The 20,616-nt window shown below is 39.5% G+C and overlaps 1 protein-coding gene across 9 annotated transcripts in view; it reads right to left on the bottom strand.

Moving 5' to 3' along the window:
* The window catches only part of lrp1bb (low density lipoprotein receptor-related protein 1Bb), a 389,546-nt gene that overhangs the window by 189,175 nt on the left and 179,755 nt on the right, over nt 1-20,616 (bottom strand). For all 9 annotated transcript variants that reach the window (XM_078939203.1, XM_078939200.1, XM_078939196.1 and 6 more), the window contains 4 exons: nt 5,452-5,571; nt 4,912-5,040; nt 979-1,236; nt 316-478 (listed from right to left, as the gene is read on the bottom strand). In XM_078939203.1, coding sequence (XP_078795329.1) covers nt 316-478; nt 979-1,236; nt 4,912-5,040; nt 5,452-5,571 — 670 coding nt within the window. The remainder of the gene's footprint in view (nt 1-315; nt 479-978; nt 1,237-4,911; nt 5,041-5,451; nt 5,572-20,616) is intronic.

The raw sequence follows: 20,616 nt of genomic DNA, 5'->3' as shown, positions 1-20,616 counted from the left end.
AGTGGAGCTGCACTGGAGGCAGGAAGGGTGAAGTGTCTTGCCCAAGGACACAACGACAGTTGGCTGGAGGGAGCGGGGATCGAACCGCCGACCCTTCGATCATTGGAAGACCTGCTAAACCACCTGAGCCACTGCCGTTTGTAATTTTTGTAGTTCAAAGACGCTTCCAAAAAAAACTAAAACTGATCCCAATCAACGACCAATTGATCAGGGCATTCTTAATACATACACAATTAATGTTTTTAAAAATGGTAATATTTTTGCAAAGCTGAGAATTTCACTGAAGGCGGTGTATCTAGTCAGGACATCACTCACCCCTTAACAGGATCCAAGGCTAATCCTTTGGGATTCAGCAGATCTAACTGTACGATGGTGACACACGTTATCCCAGTGCGGTCACAGGCAAATATCTTGTTGGTGACACGGTCAACAAAGTAATAGTTTCCTGTCAGCCAGTCGATGGCCATCTGCTCCACATCTGCAAAGGAGAAATGTAGAAGACAAATTTACGTACTGATTCCCAAATCCTTCCAACCACTAAATGTGACTCATCTCTTCACGTCTGTAAATACACACTCCTCTGAAAATCAATAATGACTTCAGTTGACAGAAGAGATTTTGCCAGTTTTGTTTCAACACTGCTCTGTTGTGTATTAAAGCACTCTTTTCCTTACAACAGCATCCCCGTCATATAAAAATGGATATGAACTGCAGTGGTGCATGTGACAATTTCACCACAGAGAATCCAGCACAACCGCATGGTACACATGTACTTAAACATCATAGAATGTCTAAGAAAATGGGGCATTCAGTAAAGAAGAATCACATTTTATGAGCTCTGGGTGACTCGAGGTGTGCTTTAGCTGAAAAGCTTTTTTACTTTTTTTTTTATGAAGATCAGAGCTGCTAACTGAGCAGACAGTGAAATAAATGTATAACAGAATGCAAAATAAGGAGGAAGAACTGAAATAAACATACTTTGCAAACTGTGTTGTGTCCTTATTTCTTGTTCCCGTGTGAATCTACGTAGATTCCTTGTTACGGCGCAGCGCAGTTGCCCAGAGGACTCTGTAGACAAGGACCAGCAGACACTTTCCTGGCTGTGCAGGAAATCCAATGCAAGTATTCCTTCTGCACTCAGAGACCTCAGGGGCTGAAGACCTGTCCCATTTAGATGGGTGATGACAATACGATCTGGGCCACCAATGAGAAGCAGCGGATAACTGTCACCGGGATCTGCAGTAGATGGAAAAATAGAACAACTTATTTATACTTTAGATACATTTGAAGGAAGACTTTCTCTGAAAGCATCAAGGGATGCATCACTCCTTCTCCTCAAGTAATAATTTACTAAACAAACCCAATGAAAAGACTTTCACAGAGTGACCATATGTTTTATGTGTCAATAGATTTGATGCTTCCTCCCAAAGAGAAATGATCCCTTTGGGAGAGCCCAAGAGGATTTTTTTGAACTAATACTATACCATACAGTCAACCTTTAGAGCTTTGAAGTGGATTATGATGTTAATTCATTCATAAAAATTAACCCCAAAGCGGTATTTTGATCTATTCACACATTTGAGAATTCCTCTAAAAACCTGCCCTCTCAGCTGCAGCCCCTCCCAGTGCACAAAAACGAATGACCCCGTGACCCCAAGCAGGTTTAAAAATGATACGTTTGCTTATATACTTTTACAGAACAGATTACAAAAACCTTAGCAAGAATTTGTTTTTGCAAACACGTTATTTAATGAAAACCACATTAATTATAATGTGGTTTTCTTGAAAGTTTTATTACATATAAAATATGACTATTAGAGTTGAAGATGCCTATCAGGACATAAACAGGCAAATTTGTGTTTTAAAAGGAGTATTTGATGCATAGGTAGTCAGATAGATTATTAATCCCAAAGGGAAATTATAGGATCTGCTGTTAAACACATACAAGATAAAAAAGATAAAATAAAATTATAAGATCATAAAAGTAAAGATTTAGAAATATAAATAATACCTATGAGTTAAAAAATAAATCCCTTAAATATATAGTAGAAGAAAAGCAGATGTGCAACCACTGGTGAGCAGTTGCACAAAAACAAAATATTTGGTCAAATAATATTAACCAAAACTGATCAAAATGTCAATTTTAGAACTACAGTGTCCATTATCTTTTTCCTAATATAAATTATGGCGACTCCTATCGATAATAATGATTTGCGAATAAGAACCCGATATAAGATAAATACATAGATTAATGTGGGGTGGTCTTGGTGCAGAGGTAGGGCGGTCAACCCCTTGATTGGAAAATCGCAGGCTTGATGACTGCCTTCCCCACCACTGTGTTGAAGTGTACTTGGGCAAAACACTGAACCCCACGTTGCTCCTGGTGGTTATAATTTGGCGCCAGTGTTTGGCAGTGGAGCCGCCATCAGTGTGTGAATGTGTGTGTGAATATGTGTGTGCATGGGTGAGAGGAAGTGTGACTGTAAAGTGCTTTGGGCCTTCTAAGAAGGTACAGAAGTGCTTTATAAATATTGTTAATTTAATATGTATTTTGTAAGTTAATATTCAAATTAAGTGTGGCTTAAAATCACCAAATTTGAAGTAACATACTTATTAATTGAAACCTCAGGTTAACAGTTTGAATAAAATCTGTTTTTAACTGCCGATCAATAAATGTCAGCTGGTTTTCCAGGCAGTAACTGTTCAAACCAACAATTTAAACAGCGGAACACAAACATCAAGTCAGATAAGAGACTGGACTCCCTCTGAGCTCCATCCGCCACCCCGAACACGGCGGTGAAACTGAAATAAGCCACTTTATGGGTTTAATTGAGCGTGCACATTCTCTGACATCAGGTTCACCCTCTTAAAAGGGCCCTTATTTATCCCAATGTTCTTCACAAGTTCAAGTCAAGGGCTGCCCACCTAATATGGGCAATAAATCAGAATGGCTGGTCACATAAGTGCTAGTTCATGACTCAAACACAATGGAGGAAGGATGCAGGGGGTTTTACCCTAACCTGTTGATTTTCATCCACTTGGGTTTTCACTCAATCTAATAATATTAGACATTTTCCCATCAAAACAGAAATATGATTCTAACATGAAAAGCTCAATGTTTGCCAAAATAAATTGAAAAAACGTTCAACTGCTTTCAATCTCCTGAAAACTAGGCTTCCTAGCATGTCTTTTTTCTGAGTTTTTGCAAAACTTAGGCATTTATAGATTCATGGCAGTGCACTCTAAAGAAAACTGAGCAGGTCAGATTGGTTTATGTTTTTTTAATCAAAACAATATTTGTTTTGGAAAATTGTCACCAGTACAGAAGCAAATCCTGAAGCCTTTAACTGCTGTAACATTTGGTAAAAAGCAAACACTGCATTTGAGCACAAACACCATCTTTGTAAATGTCAAGAACACAACTAGGATGCTTATGATTTGGGCTTATTTAGCCTCTGCAGGCCCTGGATAGTTTCCTCAAGCCTTTGCTGACTGTGGACAGAGGCAGAACTCTGATAATGAAAGTCATTACCAGAGTTCTGCACAGCTCGGGTCACAGCAGGTGCACAACCTTCCATAGTGGACTGCAGAGCGCAGTAGAAACCTGTCAAACTAATTACTACCATCTCTAACCTATTAAGTCTGTCAGAAAGGAAATACCTTCATGCAAGGTGGTGAGGTGGGATGTAAAACAGAGGAGGACTGCAGAATGTTCTTGAAGTCTGGTCCAATTTGGATCATGCATTTGGTCAATACCAGCCCTCTGGTCTGATTTCAAAGAATTGAGAAAACAAATGTTTTTGAAACTCCCACCTGATGTCAAGACCTCAGGATGTTCAGTTTTAAGAAAGCTAATTTAAAGCAAATCCCCCAACACTTCAATGAACTTACTCAATAGACATTATTGTTAGACACGTTTTCTTCTTATGATTTGTTTAGTAAATATTATCAATGATTTTACAAATCCGTTTTTCATGATTGTCTTCAAAAGAATGTGGTCAAAACCTCCAACTGATACATGTAGAATCACATGTACAGTTTGCAACATGAAAACTCTTGAAATACACAATATTTAACATCTCAATCAATATTTGAACCGCTAGACAGAAAAAAACGTTCAGATTGAAAGAAAAAAACCTGAATTTTATCTTCAAACGTTCTCCCAACACATTAATATGTTTTCCACGCTTTGGTCCTGCTCATCTTTTGGTCTCCATCACAAATTTATATTCATGAGCTTTTACAGCTAATGGTAACACCATAGTTAGGCTCCCACCATCATCACTGTCAGCTAAATGAATATTAATGCAGGTGAGATTTGGGCTCAGTTAAGTTTATGGGTAATGATATTCAGTTTATTCCTGGTAGGACACGAGTCACACTGATTAAAAGCCACCGTCTTTTCCCCATCAAGGTGCATTTGGCCTTCAGCTGTTTTCAAAGACATCCACCTCACTGGTTGGCTCCACCCAGGTCTAGTTAACTACTCTTTTCACACAGCTGACAAAGCTGCAAAACACAACACCTTCTTGGGTTGTTTAATTTTCCCAATAAGTGGATTGTTTGTCTCCTGGGAACAACTTTGCCACAGAAGCTGCACCACACAAAAACATAAATCAGGCTGAAGCCGGGCATTGTCTTCGTACAAAATACTTGAGACGGCACCCACTTAATATCTCATGCTCATTAATTTTATCATTATCCTGGCCTGACCACATCTACCCTGTCCCATGTGTGTGATGGATGTGGGCACTGCCAAACCGCATTAATCTTGTCCTTCCAATTCTAATGAACGCAAGGCTGTCGGTGAGCAGGAATTCCTCTTTGGCTGTGCAAAACTGTGCTGTTTATTATTAGAAGTGAGACGGACGTGCGGATTATTTTGCTCTGCCGTGAAATCGTTGCGCTCACCTTGTTTGGCTTTGCAAGATCTCCCGTCAGGTTGCAGGATGTATCCCTCTGTGCAGCTGCATCTGTATGACCCATAGGTGTTCGTGCACGTTTGGCTGCATGCACCGTACGTGGCACATTCATCATGATCTTATGGAAAAAGGAAGAGAGTCATTCGTAACAAATTAGGTGTGCTCAAACATGACCCAAATACATAAAATATACTTAATATGGCCTTGCTCCAGCACCTCAGGCATAATTACTTTTGTAACCAATAATCCTTTTGGGGTTGCAGTGCCCTGTAACCTTCTTATATCTTTGCTTTAGGGTATGTTCATAGACCTGACAGGCCCAAGAAGCTGTAAAAACACACCAAAAAGTGGTGTGGAATATCCATATGAGCATTTATGTGAGCCGGTGGTAAAGCAGCAGGCGTTGGCCCAGCTTGAGGACGTATTTATCTGATAGCAGTCTGAGAATGGAGGAAAGGAAACATTGGGGGCGAAAGGGGGGAAGGAGGTCCAAAGCAGGAGGCCCCCACCAGAACCATTAAATCTTTACCTCTGCAGCTCGTTCCGTCCTCTCCGACCTCGAAACCATCGGCGCAGAAACAGAAGGTGCCGTTTCTTGTCATGACACAGCCGTAGCGACACCGGAGCTCGTGGCAGGCTGACAGGAGCTCTGCAGGGGAAGGAGAAAGACTGTGGAAAAAGCTCTGCAAGGAAAGGTGGAACACAACATCACTTTTTGATTTGCTTTTTCTCGCTACGCCTCTCAACTGCTTCGTTTTCACTACAAACATCCCAGTTGACTGTCAGAGGCTGCTCCGAGACAACAATCTACAATTATAAAACACGGAAATGAATTTAGCGATTTCAGTTTATTCTGTTAAAGAATCAATACAGGAAAATACAGAAGAGCTTGCCATCATAAAATGGTAAACTGTAATAAAAATTTTATTCCAGAAGAGGTTTTTGCATCCTGAAGTCACAGTTTTTACCAATTCCTTTTAAAGTGTCACCAGCAGCAGTCTCAAACTTAACCAACAACTTTTTGCTAAACCCTCAAATGGCAAAACTGACTGACAACACAAGACAGCCCTCAGGAAATGTCATTCTTGTCATTTCTCATGTATCTTTCAGAAAATTGCAATGGGGAGTGGGGATCTGTTAGAAACATCTAATTGTGGCATAATAAATATTCAGCAAAATGAATGAATGGCAAAGATGAAAGAATAATCACCAAAACAAAGCTTTTAGGGTGCAAAGATTGAAAAGCGGCACTGCTTATCTCTGGTGAATCGCTCCCGTTTTTCTCTCCTTTTTTAAAATACAATGACGAAACTCTGCAACAGTCATTTCTTGACAGGCTGTATTTACAGACTGCTGCACACTGAGAAACGAATGAAAAGATTTAGATATCATTCCGTTCTAAATGGGAGTCTTTGCTCGTGGTTTTTCACAGTTAGAATTACATTAGTTTATAGAACACTTTCCAATGATTCCTGAATTTAGACATCTTTTTTTTTACTCTTTTATTCCAGTTTCAAAAGTTCTTTCCAGCAAACTGACAGATGAATAGTGCTTTGTGAATGTGTGGGAGAATGATCCATAAAATCTGCTGCTTTCAGAGATACTAAGATGCTGCCTGATAATGATAGCAATGATTTAATTATCTGCCTGAAATCTATTAATGTTGGTCACTGCTAGTCACGTGAAAAGTTTGTACCCCCTCCAATCTGTTTAATGAATTCTAAGAATATGTGCCAAAACAAAAGACACTAAAATATATGTTTTTATTAAACATAAATAATCTGCAATTGATCCAGCAACTAAGTGTTATATAAAAACACAGCCTCTCTAACCCTTTCTCTCCAAGCTGGGGTCCTCTACCAGAGGCCTGGGAGCTTGAGGGTCCTGCAGTATCTTAGCTGTTCCTAGATCTTCTGTGTTTTATCATCTGCTTCCTACCCCAAACGGCCGTGGTGCAGTTTTTATATTGCTAAATAATTTGCAATATTTTCAACCACATTTTTTTTGTACTCTTTAGGTTGAAGTATTCTATACTGCATCAGCAGTTTGCCCATAATGTGTCAAATCATACTTGTTCTGATATTGCACAAGAACCGAAACGTTGACTGGATTACTCTGATTTTTAAACCAGACATGGGATTAAATAACAGGTTCTACCAACCTTCTTCTTTGGTAATTAAACTATAACTCAATGTCAGTTTGATCAAGTTCATGGCTGAAATGATCCTGAATAGAGGCTGTGCTGAATGGTGAAAAGCGCCGTTATTCATATTAAGACATGCAGGTCGCAAAGCAAATTCACTGTAGCTATAAATAGCCTTGGAGAGAGCTTTGATGGGGAAAAAAATGGAAGAAGTTTTCTTGTCTTCGCTCTTCAAGGTCTTCAGACAGCATTTGACTGACAGAGAGTTGAATGTAAAATGACACAGCTTTCACTTTTGTAGCAAAGTATTTTTTGAGGCGATGGACAGCACGTAAACGCACACGTGTGCTGAGGGAGTTTACACGCCCGGCAGCCTTTGGACCAGTTGGCTTTGACAGAAACTAATACTTATCGTTGGCTCCTGGAGGGAAACTGATGTTTTTTAGCAGCGAAGAACGACGCCTGATGCACTTAAAAAAGGAAGCGAGAGCAAAATATTTCTGAAGAATCCGTCGCTTTCTGTTCTGCTCACAAAGGATATGTGTTTTGGATTAATCATGTCGTGCCGACTCCCCACCAGCTTTAAAAAGTGTGATTGTCAGGCGGAGCTTTTTCTACACAATGGAGGCATTTTTTCTTTAATAGACAAGTGCAATATCACACAATAATCACTCTGATTAATGATGAGTGACAATGAGCAGCAGGCAAGGCAGAAAACAGGATCCCATGCACTTCAATCAAAAATAAAGGCGTTTCATCCTTCAAAAAAAAAAAAAAAGGAAAATCATCTCGATCAGACCAAAAACAGAGACGTTTAAATGATTTGTTTATTCCAGTATGAGCAAACAGTTTTGCTCATACTTGAATAACTGTTTTCCTTTTTTAGTCAAATTGAAGGCCTCTCTCTTTTTTTGAAATAAATGAACTGTTTATCCCCATGAATAATGGAAGATTTTGAGACATGGCTCTGCATGTTGCCTCAATTGAATGGAAATAAAAATAGAAGTCTGTTTGCTGCTGAGCTTCTCCTGCTGGGCCATTACAAGCATGCAAACAACCCTTCAACAGTTTGAGGAAAATCATATTTCTCCAATTTTGGCTTCTCTTCACTGGCTGAGTGTTAAAAGCAGAATACATTTCTAAATTCCTTTGCGAACATGTGACGCTCTATAAAGGAGCATCTCAGCTTTTTCCCAAAGACCAAACAGAGCTCTTCATTTCCACTCCGCAGGATTACTAGCTCCTCTATGGAACCACCTCCCCACTGCAGTTAGAGAAGCACCTCCACCATGGACCGAAAGAGCTGCTCCGTTAAAAACAGCATTTTTAACGTGTTCTCCCATCATGTTTCTGATGAAGGAGGAAATATCTAAATAAAGTTGAGCCTAAAATTGCATTTCTAGTATTTCTTGATTCAAATCTGGATGAATTAGGAGCAGACGGTATAAAGAGCTTTTATAACACAGAAGAAATGCTAGGCGGGCCACAAGCTTCCTGCTAAGAGTTCTCAGCAAGAGGAAAGGGGGCGGGGTTGCTCTGTGTGAGGTCCCACTCGCCACTCAAAGGCAAATTTCCGGTGACTATTGCCACTCTGCAGAAACTATGTCCTTGAGAACGACAACATTCTTTTTCTTTTTTCAGTTTTGGCCATAAATGTTGTTATCGTTATTATCAAAATCCTTATTTTAATGATTATTATTGTAATGATTAAAAACATTGACACTGATGAATGGAATCTCTGCTACACAGAAAGTAACAAAAAAAAACTAAATAAAATAAGTTCAGACCTTATCTCTTGTCCTTTTAATGGAGATAACATACGTATTTTGTCTTGGAACAGATGTTTCAGTGTTTTTGTTTGTCGCATTTCTCTGTTAAAACGTTCTGACGATCTGAACTGCTTTAGACAATCTCAAAGGATTTAACCCCCAAAAAAAGTTATTATTGGTGAAGACCATTCATTCATGTCACCTCCCCATCCCAACACTATTTATAGACTGATTTATGAATAAGATTACAGTAAATTAAGATAACATTTTTAAAAACCTGTTATAGTTCTATCTGAAGGTTGGTGTAACCCTTGTGCTATCCTAGGCACTTTAACGTTGGGAGTTGGGTCATCTAGACCCACTAGACAGTGCGCTAAACGTTTTTTCTTTAATGATTTGTGATCTTCACTGGTGTCCATGGATTACATGAAATCTTTCCACCTTTATCCACCTTTGTCATGGTAGGGAGAACACGTCAATGTAAGGGGGGGGTCATCTAAGATAGCACAAGGGTTAAGTGGAAAAAGTTGCTGTTTTCACCTGAAATCTTTTGTTAAAAAGTTCCTCCTTCTTTGCTGGAAAATCTTTGACGTCCTGTCTGTTCCAGTTTGCCTGACCTCCGTTTGAATTCGCTTTGCTGATCATAGGAAGAAAAATAAGATCGCTGAGAACACTGCAGATTTTTATTTTTTTTTTAGTTTTGTTTTTGTCTTTGCATGCAGGCAGCATTTTCTTTTATCTTTTAAATATTTTAGACCCGCTGAGATGCCCAGGATGTTTTTTACCCGGGGGATTTAAGAGGAAGCCGCAGTGTAAGGTGGACACCGCTTGGAGTAAAGTAGAAGAGAAAAATGTGTAGGCTACTATAGATTCTTTAAAAGATACCATTTATCTTATTTTAATAAACTGCAAAAAGTTGCATTGATTACATTTTTTATAAAATATATCAGCAAACAGAAACATTTGAGTAATGAAAAAAAGAGCAGGCAATAAATATGCAGACAGTTAGAAATGTACGGCGCTGACAAACATTTAGGCACCGCTGTATCTTGCACGCACCTTCAGTTGAAAAAATGCTGACTATATAAGGGACCAGCACATTTAATCACTTCACACTGAAAGCTTGCTTAGTAAACGTTGCAGGATTCCTTAATGGAGGTTTTAGAGACAATGCAGTTTAGCACAAAACACGTTGTCAAACTTTCTTTGTTTGGCTCTAAAGTACTTTAATTAAACTAATAATTATGCAATTAATATTTTGCCACTTACAAACCGAATGAGCATGGAGCTTTGAAAGGTATTGTATTCCTATAGAAACTGATTAAGTGCTGATCAGAAGCCTCGCTGCAGTGTTTGTTCGATCCACAGCTGAATACGAAGCATAATTGCACCTGCAGCAGCCGCACTGCCTTTGTTTTAGTCAACGACATCGAGTTTGAGGCTCAGCAGCTGTTGCCAACAAGGAAAACTGCATGAATGCCATCGTGATACAAGAGCACTTTAACTGATCTAAGCTATTTAACAAAAAACTGAAAAAAAGAATCTAAAGTTGTATATGAAGCAAACATTTGAGTAGATTTCTTGTTCTTTGCTGATTGCTTAGAGTCAGACTGTACTTGAGCATTCATGGCTGTGTGGAACAATGTCAAGTCATGCAAAAAATAAATAAATAAAAGACTTGAACAGCTGGGGAAAGGGGCAGAATAGAAATGACCGGGGTTTCTGTCACCTCGGAAAGTCGGGCCAGGAAATGGTTCTACATTGTTACTGCCATCATTCAAGAGAATTAGCATGTGAATGTTCCTGTTCAAACCCGCTTCCTCTGACTGTTCCTAATGCAGGAAAAGGAACTGGAGTGCATGTTAAGAAATAAAGGAAATCTAATGTTTGACTTTGTGACATTTTCGCGCTGTAGCCGCCTGCTAACTAACTGCTAAGCAACACACGGTGGTTGAATCAGCACGCAGACGGGGAGACAGGCTGGGAAACACAACGGGCCGGTACCGGTCTGTGGGTCAGTGTGAACAGTTGTTTTATTTTGTGAGTCAATCCCCAGGGTGGTACGTGGTGACCTGCTGGACGCTTACGTCAATGGCACACAGCCTGTTTTTCAAGCTATGTTTTTAAGGATTTTTGGTATAATTTTACCTATAAAGATACTCCACAGGGATCTGCATCCAGCTGCTATTGACGAATAAATTTTTTAGAAAATATACAGTATAAAAGAAATAATGCTATTTTTTTTATACTTGCTTCTAACCAAAGAGATACTTATGCACACAGTAAACACATGTGACACATTGACTCCATTAGATATGATGATTGTCAAACAGAGTTTGATGTTCGAAAGGGAGTGGAAAGAAGCTAATTTATATAATCCCACCCCTATAATCTTTTACTTAACTGGATTTTTGCAACTATGTAAACAAAAGTTAATACATTTTCAATCCCAGTTTTGATTGAGTTTGCAGCTGTATTGGTATGACCAATGCTAGGAGTGAAATGGTCCTTAAATCAGTATACTAAATATGCATTTAGAGCTTTAAAGGGTTCTGGAGTAACATGGAGGAATCTTTCTGCCATTATTCTAAGTAAAACACTAACTGTTTTGAGCTCAAAACTTGAAATTTTGTACTTGAAATAGAAAAAATACACTTGAAACTCAAAAACATTCAATTAAAAAAAATTCGTACTTGAAAGAATTTCTCAGTCTCCTATCCTGCTCAAACCTGATCCAGTCTACAAGCTGATTGGAAGAATTTCTGACCAACTAGCATCAACCGTCATGTCCATGTCTGTGATTGGCCGGCTGTTGTTGGTTTTGTTTGCAAGTATTTTGAGTTTAAAAGTTCATTTTTCTGTCTCAGGTGCATAATAATTTTTCGTGCACACAAAATTTGTTACATTTTACGCTCCAACCAGTGAGTGTTGCGCTTGGAATAATGGCACAAAAATAACTTCATAGAGTAAAATCTTCTGCACTCTGAAGTGTTCAGTTTGATATATTCTTTGTTTCCCCGTGTGAAAATGTAAAATATTTGTTTATATTTGTTTACGCAGGTTTCTTCTTTTACCCCTCTGTTGTAAATTGTCCCCAATGCGTCTGGAGGATTTACATTAAAGCATAGTTCATTTAAAAAGTTTAATCAATAAGTTGTGGAAGATTCTTAATACTCGACTTTAAAGACTCTTTCATCTTAGACTAAGTTTAAATATTTTGTTCATGTTGTCTTATTCTCGGAAGTCTTTAGTATAAAGTCAAGCTGCTGCTCTCAAAGTGGCTAATTTTCAGTCTTTTCTGCTGAGGCGGACAGTTTTCTTGAAGCCGTTCTGCACGTTTCACAGGAGTAAAAGGCACTTGAAACTTCAGTTTGGGCTTGGAAGTTGAGCAGCTTCATTTTGTTGACCTGATTACATTATGAGTCGATGGTTTCGTCTGCTCCCGCTCTGTTTTCCATGTTTCACTGTGTGTTTGCTAAATGTTTAATGCAGCCCAAACACAGCGCCATTCGTTCTGATGGATTTATTCCACTGAGAGTTGAAAGTTGTCTTTTATCTGCCTGGTACTTCACAATTCTTTCTTACTTTTGATTTTCGGTAATGAACAGTTCTTCTTGCTAAAAGATCAATGCTGTAAATGTATAAATTGTGTTTTCTGGCAGCTTGGGTCAATGGTAAGAAAACCAAAGGTCTGACAACTTAATAAAATCAACATCTTTAGATACTTAGGGTAAAAATTAAAGTCTTATTAAAAAAAGGATTTTCTTCAAAACTATACAGACTAACATTTTTTTTGTTAAGGATGTTCACCATTTTCTTTATGGAACATTATTCCTCCTAAAAGGAATCAAATTCAGGCTTTTAGGAGTTGGACCCAAGCTGTTTTTAAAATTGCTGAGCAATCAACGATTAGATCTGTTCTTTAGAAAGAAATCTGCAGAAAGATCCACATTTTTTTGTCAATGTTTAGAAAAAGGAGCTAAAGGTGCAATAAGCAAAGAACTCGGCTTTTGCTTAAGGCTACCCTAAAGGGTAACACAAAGCATGGCTCACTGCAACCCAACACTTTTACCAAGTATGACAAATAACACAGACACACACACTCTCCACTCATTTCAAACCTCTGTATTTACAGTATTTTGACATTTTTTTTCTCCAAGTTGTATCCTAATTCTGTTTATAAATCCCAAAAAGTTTAGAAAATGACAAAAGAAATGTTGATTATTTTGTCCTGGTAGTGGATCCTCGTTGGATTTACAGTATTTCCTCCATATAAATGTAGTTAAACACTTAAAAAAAATAAACCTGCAGATTTAGCCCAGACTCAGCTTAACTGAAGGTTCTTAGACACTATCATTACTTAAAGGACAATCTGTACTACTAAAGCCTTAGCCCCAACCACCCTTATGAGTGAATACAGGCTGTCGGTCTGTAGGCCAAAAATCCTGTACGGGGCACGCAAGTGGTCCACACAAAATTTTTAGGTAGTAAACCACTCGTTGAACCTGTAGAGCGAAAATGTTCAAGTAGATTTTTGTCTGCGAGCAGATGACAGGTCACAGTGAACACTTTGGCTAAATTCACACCGACTGCATCGACTTGTGCTTAGAGGCAGCTTTCAATGAAAAGTCTATGTAAACGCGCATCACCCGAGTTTGGGGCTTACACTCACGTGTCGCTACGCAAGTTTTTAAGTCTGATTCCGGGCTATAAGTGCAAAATGGAACTGTACTGGTGATTATGTCGGTGGTTTGTGTGAGTCAGCTGGTGCGGGCGCCAGCTCATCTCAATAAGTCACGGTTTGTGACTATGTTGTCATAAAACAGACAAAACTTTCAGAAGACTTTTCTTTTCTTATGTACATGAAAACTATTAGTACTCTAACTGAGTTTGACCGTGTATACGTGGAACATCATGTTGTTTTGATAGACATGTTTGAATTGTTTGAGATGAATCTGTTGAATTGGTGAACATGCATATTCCTTGAAAACAAAAATTACCTGTTATGATTTTTATTGATTGAATTACATTTGGTCCTGTTCATACAGGTGAGTTTTATTTATTTTTTTCCACCAGTGGGATTCACCTTCCATCGTTGATGGTGAGCTACACGGAGCAGAACCAGACAAAGTGAACACTTCATCTTACTGACGTGGTATGACACTATTTTCGTCCACACTGCAATGATAGCAACAAGAATTGGAGCTCGTAACTGACTACTCATTCCATAAACCTTGTACCTCAATACCCATATTGATCCATATCAAATCAATTCTTATATATGTGTATACATTTGTTTTGTCAGTCTATATTTACTGTAAATTCAAGCACTTTACAGAAAAGTGATTGTGGTGTGATTTTACATTTTCACCTGTTCTCCATGAGACAAACCAGCCTAATACTAACATTGTAGTGCATAAAAAAAAGAAAATGCTACATGTGCTCCCCTTAAGATGCAGTCGGTCCTCTCTACGAACCCCCCCCCGCAGACCCAGACAACCCCAAAACACACCCCATCCCAACAGATCGACAGCCATACGGTTGCATGTGACTAAGGCTGTAGATGTCAGAAAATCCTTTTTTACAGCCTTATTACTGTATGAGTGGAGCATGTTATCAGGCACAGGGGGGGGGAAGTCATTAAAACAATAAATCAAGGTTGAATATTTGGAAATTGCAACAGTGTTTCCTGCAGTGACTTTCAAAAATCAAAGTATTTAAACTGAATAACAGTTTGTCAACTGACCGATCCTCGCCGCGGAAACAGCCTCCAGTGCGTCTCAGGATACTGCAAGGGCTTCTATTATTGAATTAACTGTCAGTTATAACAGTAATATAATACTTTTATGAGCTTGTGAGAAAAAGTTCGGTTTACTGGAAAACTGCAGAGTTGTTGCTTTTCTGACAGTTTGAGGAAATAAATTCCCTTGCAGAGCCTCGCTCAAACACAAAGCCGTCCCTCAGTCCAGCACAAACTCCTCTGACCTTCCACGCTGAGCCACACAGATGGCGGAATTTGAAAGATGGAGGCGGCTCTGTTCCTTTTCCAGTACTAAGGAGTTTCATCATGGGTAGATAGAGACTAACCTGAGGCTAACAGTCAGATTCCCCCCATCTGGCCTAATTATGGCTTCCCTTTAGGGATGGTCATTTCTTTTGTCTGTGAATAGCTTGATTTTCCCCTGGAGTTGTCTCAAAATCAAGGCCTACATTTGATGTGAGACCAAATTAAGATGCAAACCCGGCACAGGAGGTAAACCCATGCCTGGCTGAAAGACCTTTCAATGATTAAAATCATCTGAAACCATAAATAAGGACGTTGTGCAGTTATGAGGTCTGTGGAGGTGGTTGGTATCCTCTGGGTGGCATGACTGACAGGACTAATTCCACTACTGTGAAAATGGGTCATATAGTCTCTGTGGTTCAAGAAAAATGTAAAGGGGAGTAAAAAAAAAAGGAAAAAAAATGATAAAATGACTCCAGTGGTTCAAAATATTGACAAGTCTTTAGAAAGTCATCTCAGAAATGTAAGTATGTCAGCTTTGTTGTGACGTGAGGAGTCCGGACAACAGAGGTGATTTATAAACCCCCAAAGGAATTCAGACGTACATTAACATGGATTTGAATAAATGTCCAGGCTCAAATGTGACATTAATGTTGTTAATCCTTTCAAAACAGTTTGCTGAGAGATCTGAAAACTGGTGCAGAGCCAAACTTCTGACATGCCCCTAAATATTGGAGGAAGCATCACGGGTGTGGGTGTCAAAAATCTTCCGTCGAAAAATGAAATTTTAATTCCGGCCACTCCAGAAGAAGGAAATCCGCTGTAATAGGATTTGATGACACCGGATTGTTTCCTCATACTAGAGGGAGTAATGATATGAGTGACAACATCTAACCAGACTGTCCAGGAACAAAGTAAGATGCATGAAATATTGATTGCCAGAACATGCTGCTGTTGGTCCAGCCAGGCAGTCAGACGGAAAAACTCTCCAACATCTAACACGTAATCTGACACGCCGTTTAAAAAGAGGCAGGGTTTAATACATATAGCACAGACAAAGTCATTATAAATGGACTTGAAATGGTCACATGCATCTGTGTGGAATACAGAATAGGTGTTAGAACATTACAGGGAATTACATGCTCATATTTTCCATTAAAATAACTGCTGTGTGGCGTGGCAGCACAGTAAAAACAATGTGTGTACTGCAGTGTTGGGCAGGAAAACGATCACTTTCACTACTTACTACAAATATTCCATCCATTAGAGAGGCAAAAATTTAATAAATATGCTAATACGCTGCAGTCTACAAGGTTGGATGGCAGCAACCTACTGAGAAACGGTAAAAACCAAAAAATGATTAAGCTATATCTGCGGCCAGACATTTTGGAACAAGAGCATCACTTATCACAGGCTCCTTCACCCAGAAGAAAAGCGTTTGTTTGAGTTGTCGTAATGAAAAGTTAATCAAGTGGGATAATTGAATGTTGTCGGAAACAGAGGGTGGGAGGGAAGATGCATGTTTGACATCTTTCATTTCTTACAGGCCTTTATGACAAGTCAGAGAAAAGGGCTCCAGATTTATATTTATTTTAGACATCGGTGTGCAGACGCGATAATAATAAATGACAAGCCTTTTTTCTTGCTAATTTACAAGTTAATAAATCTTTTAATGACTTAAATCAGTGAATCCTCGTGTGAAGGGCAAACCATCATCTTTGAAGGGATGCACCAAGACTCTTCTAATTATGTTTGCCTGCTGGCTTCTTACTGTGATGTAAGCAGCAGGAAAACAACATAACAAATAATGACATGGCTAAAGAAAAGTCCCATTTCTTGGAGCAGGTATTTACCCACCAAATAAAGAAAACAGACAGCAGCACACACACGCAATGGATATACCTTCATGTAGTTGTATCTCAGTTACTGTGTTGAATAGGATATTTGTGGATAAGATTACCAGGCGAAGAAAGATCATCAAACTGTTCTCAATAAATTATCTCAACTAAATGCCAAACATTCTTTCTAGAAAATGAACTGCTTCCACCACTGCCTTATATAGATATACAGCAGGAATGAGAAACGGCCATCTAGTTAAAAACAAACCTATTGAGCATCTTTAAATCCACTTATGGCATGTTAAAATAAAAAGACACACATATATAACTAGGTACAAAACATAAAACAGCTCAGTTTTTGTGACGCAGCAACTGCCATGGCAGGCTAGTGTCTCCCTTCTCTGCTACAATCCTGAAGCCTCCACTTGCAGACAAATCAACGTCTTCATTTTTCCCGTCTGTGGTGGTGTCTGCCTCTGCAACTGATTTTGCTCACAGCTGTTCTAATGTTAGCTTGGGATTGTGGCATGCTTTAAGATAGCGGGAGAGAGTGTTAACAATGGAACGCTGGTAGTAGCTGGAATGTAGCTAACTTTGGTGCCATCAGTCCAGGCCGCAAACCAGAATTGAATTTCTAACTGGCCGTGGGTGGCCATTGTGCAGCGGTAGGGCAGTCGACCTCTGATCGGGAGATTGCAGGTTCAATTTCTGCCTTGCCCACCCATGTGATGAAGTGTCTTTGGGCAACACACTGAACCCCACCTTGCCCCTGGTGGAAGGTTGGCGCCAGTGTTCGGCAGCAAAGCCGCCACCAGTGTGTGAATGTGTGTGTGACTGTAAAGCGCTTTGGGCCTTTGAGGAAGGTAGAAAGCGTTATAAAAGTATACGGCATTTACCATTTAATGAGCTCCTACCACGCTGGAGAAAATATGTCTTGAGAAACTGACACACACACCTTTTTGATCATAACTAAAAACGGCATAATAGTAATCAACAGACCACTGGGAACGATTTTACAATAGAAAACATAGTTGGAGTGAGATTTAAAGCTCCTATAACATGCTAATCGTATTTTTTTTTAAATATGAGCATGTTTTCAAGGAGAAACATGGAAATAAAGTACCTTTTAAGGATATGTCCTAACCATGTTTCTTTTTGAAAGATAAGTAAGAGCTTAGGTGGAAATATATTTTTTAAACATACAGTGTATTTGATCCAGACCAATAAACCTCTTCTTTTTACACGAAAGCTCTTCACAAAAGACAGGCCAGATCTGGGAGCAACAAACTTCCTGACTGCAGTGAAAACATCAGAATCAGAGTCCGTAAAGGGATGAAATGGGATCGCAGGCAGCATCAACGAGAGTGGCACCAGTGGTTGCATTGTGAGCAGCGGAGCAGCTCTTTGGCAATCAGAGAGTCACCACACGATTTAACAGAACACCACATTAGAATCAGGGCCTGGAAATGTGTACAATGTATGAATCATGTGTACTGTGGGATTTTTATGGAGCAACTTCAAGCAGTGTCACACGCCACACTATTCTGGGACTGAAATGATAATAAAGCAGGAATTATATTTATTATCTGCCACTTTTCATATTCATAATTGACCTGTCTTCTGTTTATTTCTTTTTCCTGCTTCACAGTCCATTAACAGCACATGGTCTGATTCTGCTGTAAATGTCAAGTACTCATGAGCTATTACCAAATAAGGCTTTTAATGATTAATACAATGGTGCAGGTCACGTTTATTCCAGGATAAATGTGTGAGGGTAGTTGTTATTGTGTTGTCTAAATGTCAGAGGAAGTGAAAGATGCTGTGAACTCATGTAGTTCCCGACACCCTTCACTCGAACACTGCAACCGCTCACCTGCTTCTTCACTTTCCCTCGGAGCTGCAATAAAAACGGTTCCATTAAACCGTTTCACGTTACACCAAACTAACAAAACAAGTTATTTTTATGTCTTTTTTATTTTCTCTGTATAATTGACATTGCATTCACCTTTTACTTGTGTTCACATGATAAAGCAATCTTACGCACAATCAGGCGACAACAGCTAAATATTCCACTGAAAACAGATCACGCTGATGGCGGATCCTGGTTCACACTAAGAAATGACTGTTTATCATTTGGAATGACAGAATATGCAAATAAAAGAGGAAATTATAAAATATTAATGCGAGCAATCGATCAAAAGTTTGGGAGAAACAAAAGGAGAATGTCAATGTGAACATATTGAAGACAAATACAGAAGGTCTCATGATAAATAATGGTGAGGAAATGAATTATAGTGAAAAATGATGGGGAATAGTTCTGGGTTTTGCTGTTTAATGTGCTTTTCGCGCGCCAAGAATAACAAATTCAAGCTCAGTAGACCAAACGCCATTCGCATGTCAGGGGCCAGGGGTCCTGGGGCGTGATTTGGGTGGCACGCCGCCACGAGAGTTCAACTATTTGAACTTTGGCAATGTCACTAATTCACATCAAATCATCAGGGACTTTGTGCACTTGACATTTTCAGTGACATGATCAGCGAGTAAAGTGCAAATCCAATATGTCTGATCAAAGCGAAGGTTCTCGTCCTGAACCTCCATCTATCCATTTTCTTAACCTGCTCAATCCCTTTTGGGGTGACGGAAGTGCCAGAGCTCATCCCAGCTACTGTAGGGCGAAGGCAGGGTACACCCAGGACAGGACAGCAGCCGCCTGCAAGGCTCATGAAGCTGGAGCATTCGCGCCCACTACGCCGGCCCCCCGGGAGGCTGACTGGCTGCCAGGCAGAGAGACTCTGGGGAGGCAGACTGCTCGGGCCTCCTGAACTTTGTTCGTCAAGACAATAATAAAAAAGGTTCTTTAATTTTATTCTTGGAACAGCAAGTCTTCAAACTGGGTCACAGAGACACAGGAAATTTGTCATTCAGAAGCAGTTCCACAGCCCACCGTAGTGAGAGAGTCGCTGAATGATGTCATGAACCCAGACATTGATATAATGATTACTGATTCAGAATAAATGAATCCACCCTCTCAACATCATCTGTGTCTTCCATGCATTGTGAATAGGATATACACAGACACTGGTCCATGTGAAGACATTTGGCTTTTGGTGAGATTGCAGGATTAAACCTGAGAGGTGGGATCTTTAGCAATCACAACATTCTTCAGTCAAAAATTACAACCCACCAAAAAAAAAAAAATCCCAAACTCCAACACTTTGTGTTGAAACATTTTTTGCATTCATTTTTAGCTAGCCACTGTATTTTTTTTTTTTTTTACTTTGTATATGATGATCTACAGCCTCTAATCAGAATGCTCCGCCTCAGGGCTGCTCTGGGAGTGGCCATGGTCATTCTCCATTTTGACAACAAGGAAAAACATTCCAGCCTTCAGCCTAGGAGGCAAAAGGTCCGTCTTTGATGTCCTTATTACACCCTGTGTGAGCCGCACATTTAGAGGATTCCTTTGGACTTGGGAAACAAAGACTTGTAACTACATATTGCAGAATCCGCCTGTGGCAACATGTGAGCCGATTCTATAGATTAAAACTGACAGGAAGGACCGTTTTAGTGTGGAAACAAATGCTGGTGAAGACCAGATTCTCACTTCAAAGTCACCAATAATGAAGCTTGGTCTGAAGCCCTTGGCATCAATTGTTCCGTGTGCAGATGTAGGTCAGCATGTTGCATCAAAGTGGGCTTCCGACCGGTCATCACAAAGTCACAGCAGCGTCTGAGCACCCACTCAAGGCGGCATATCAAACATCTTTTTTTTTGCACCGTATTTATGAATGTGTCCTGCATATTTAAAGTTTGACACTGGCTCATATTTACTTAGAATTGACTTTTTTTTTCGTCCTGATTTGAGCAACATAGAGTTCAGAGTTTCCACATCGCAGCCATGAGCGCACAATTAAGAATGAGTTTCCTGAAGGTGAGCAAA

This window comes from Oryzias latipes, chromosome 21 (genome assembly GCF_053564925.1).
Source record: "Oryzias latipes strain Hd-rR chromosome 21, Olatipes_Hd-rR_3.1".
Lineage (NCBI taxonomy): Eukaryota > Metazoa > Chordata > Actinopteri > Beloniformes > Adrianichthyidae > Oryzias > Oryzias latipes.
This window is presented reverse-complemented; position numbering and strand designations above follow the sequence as displayed.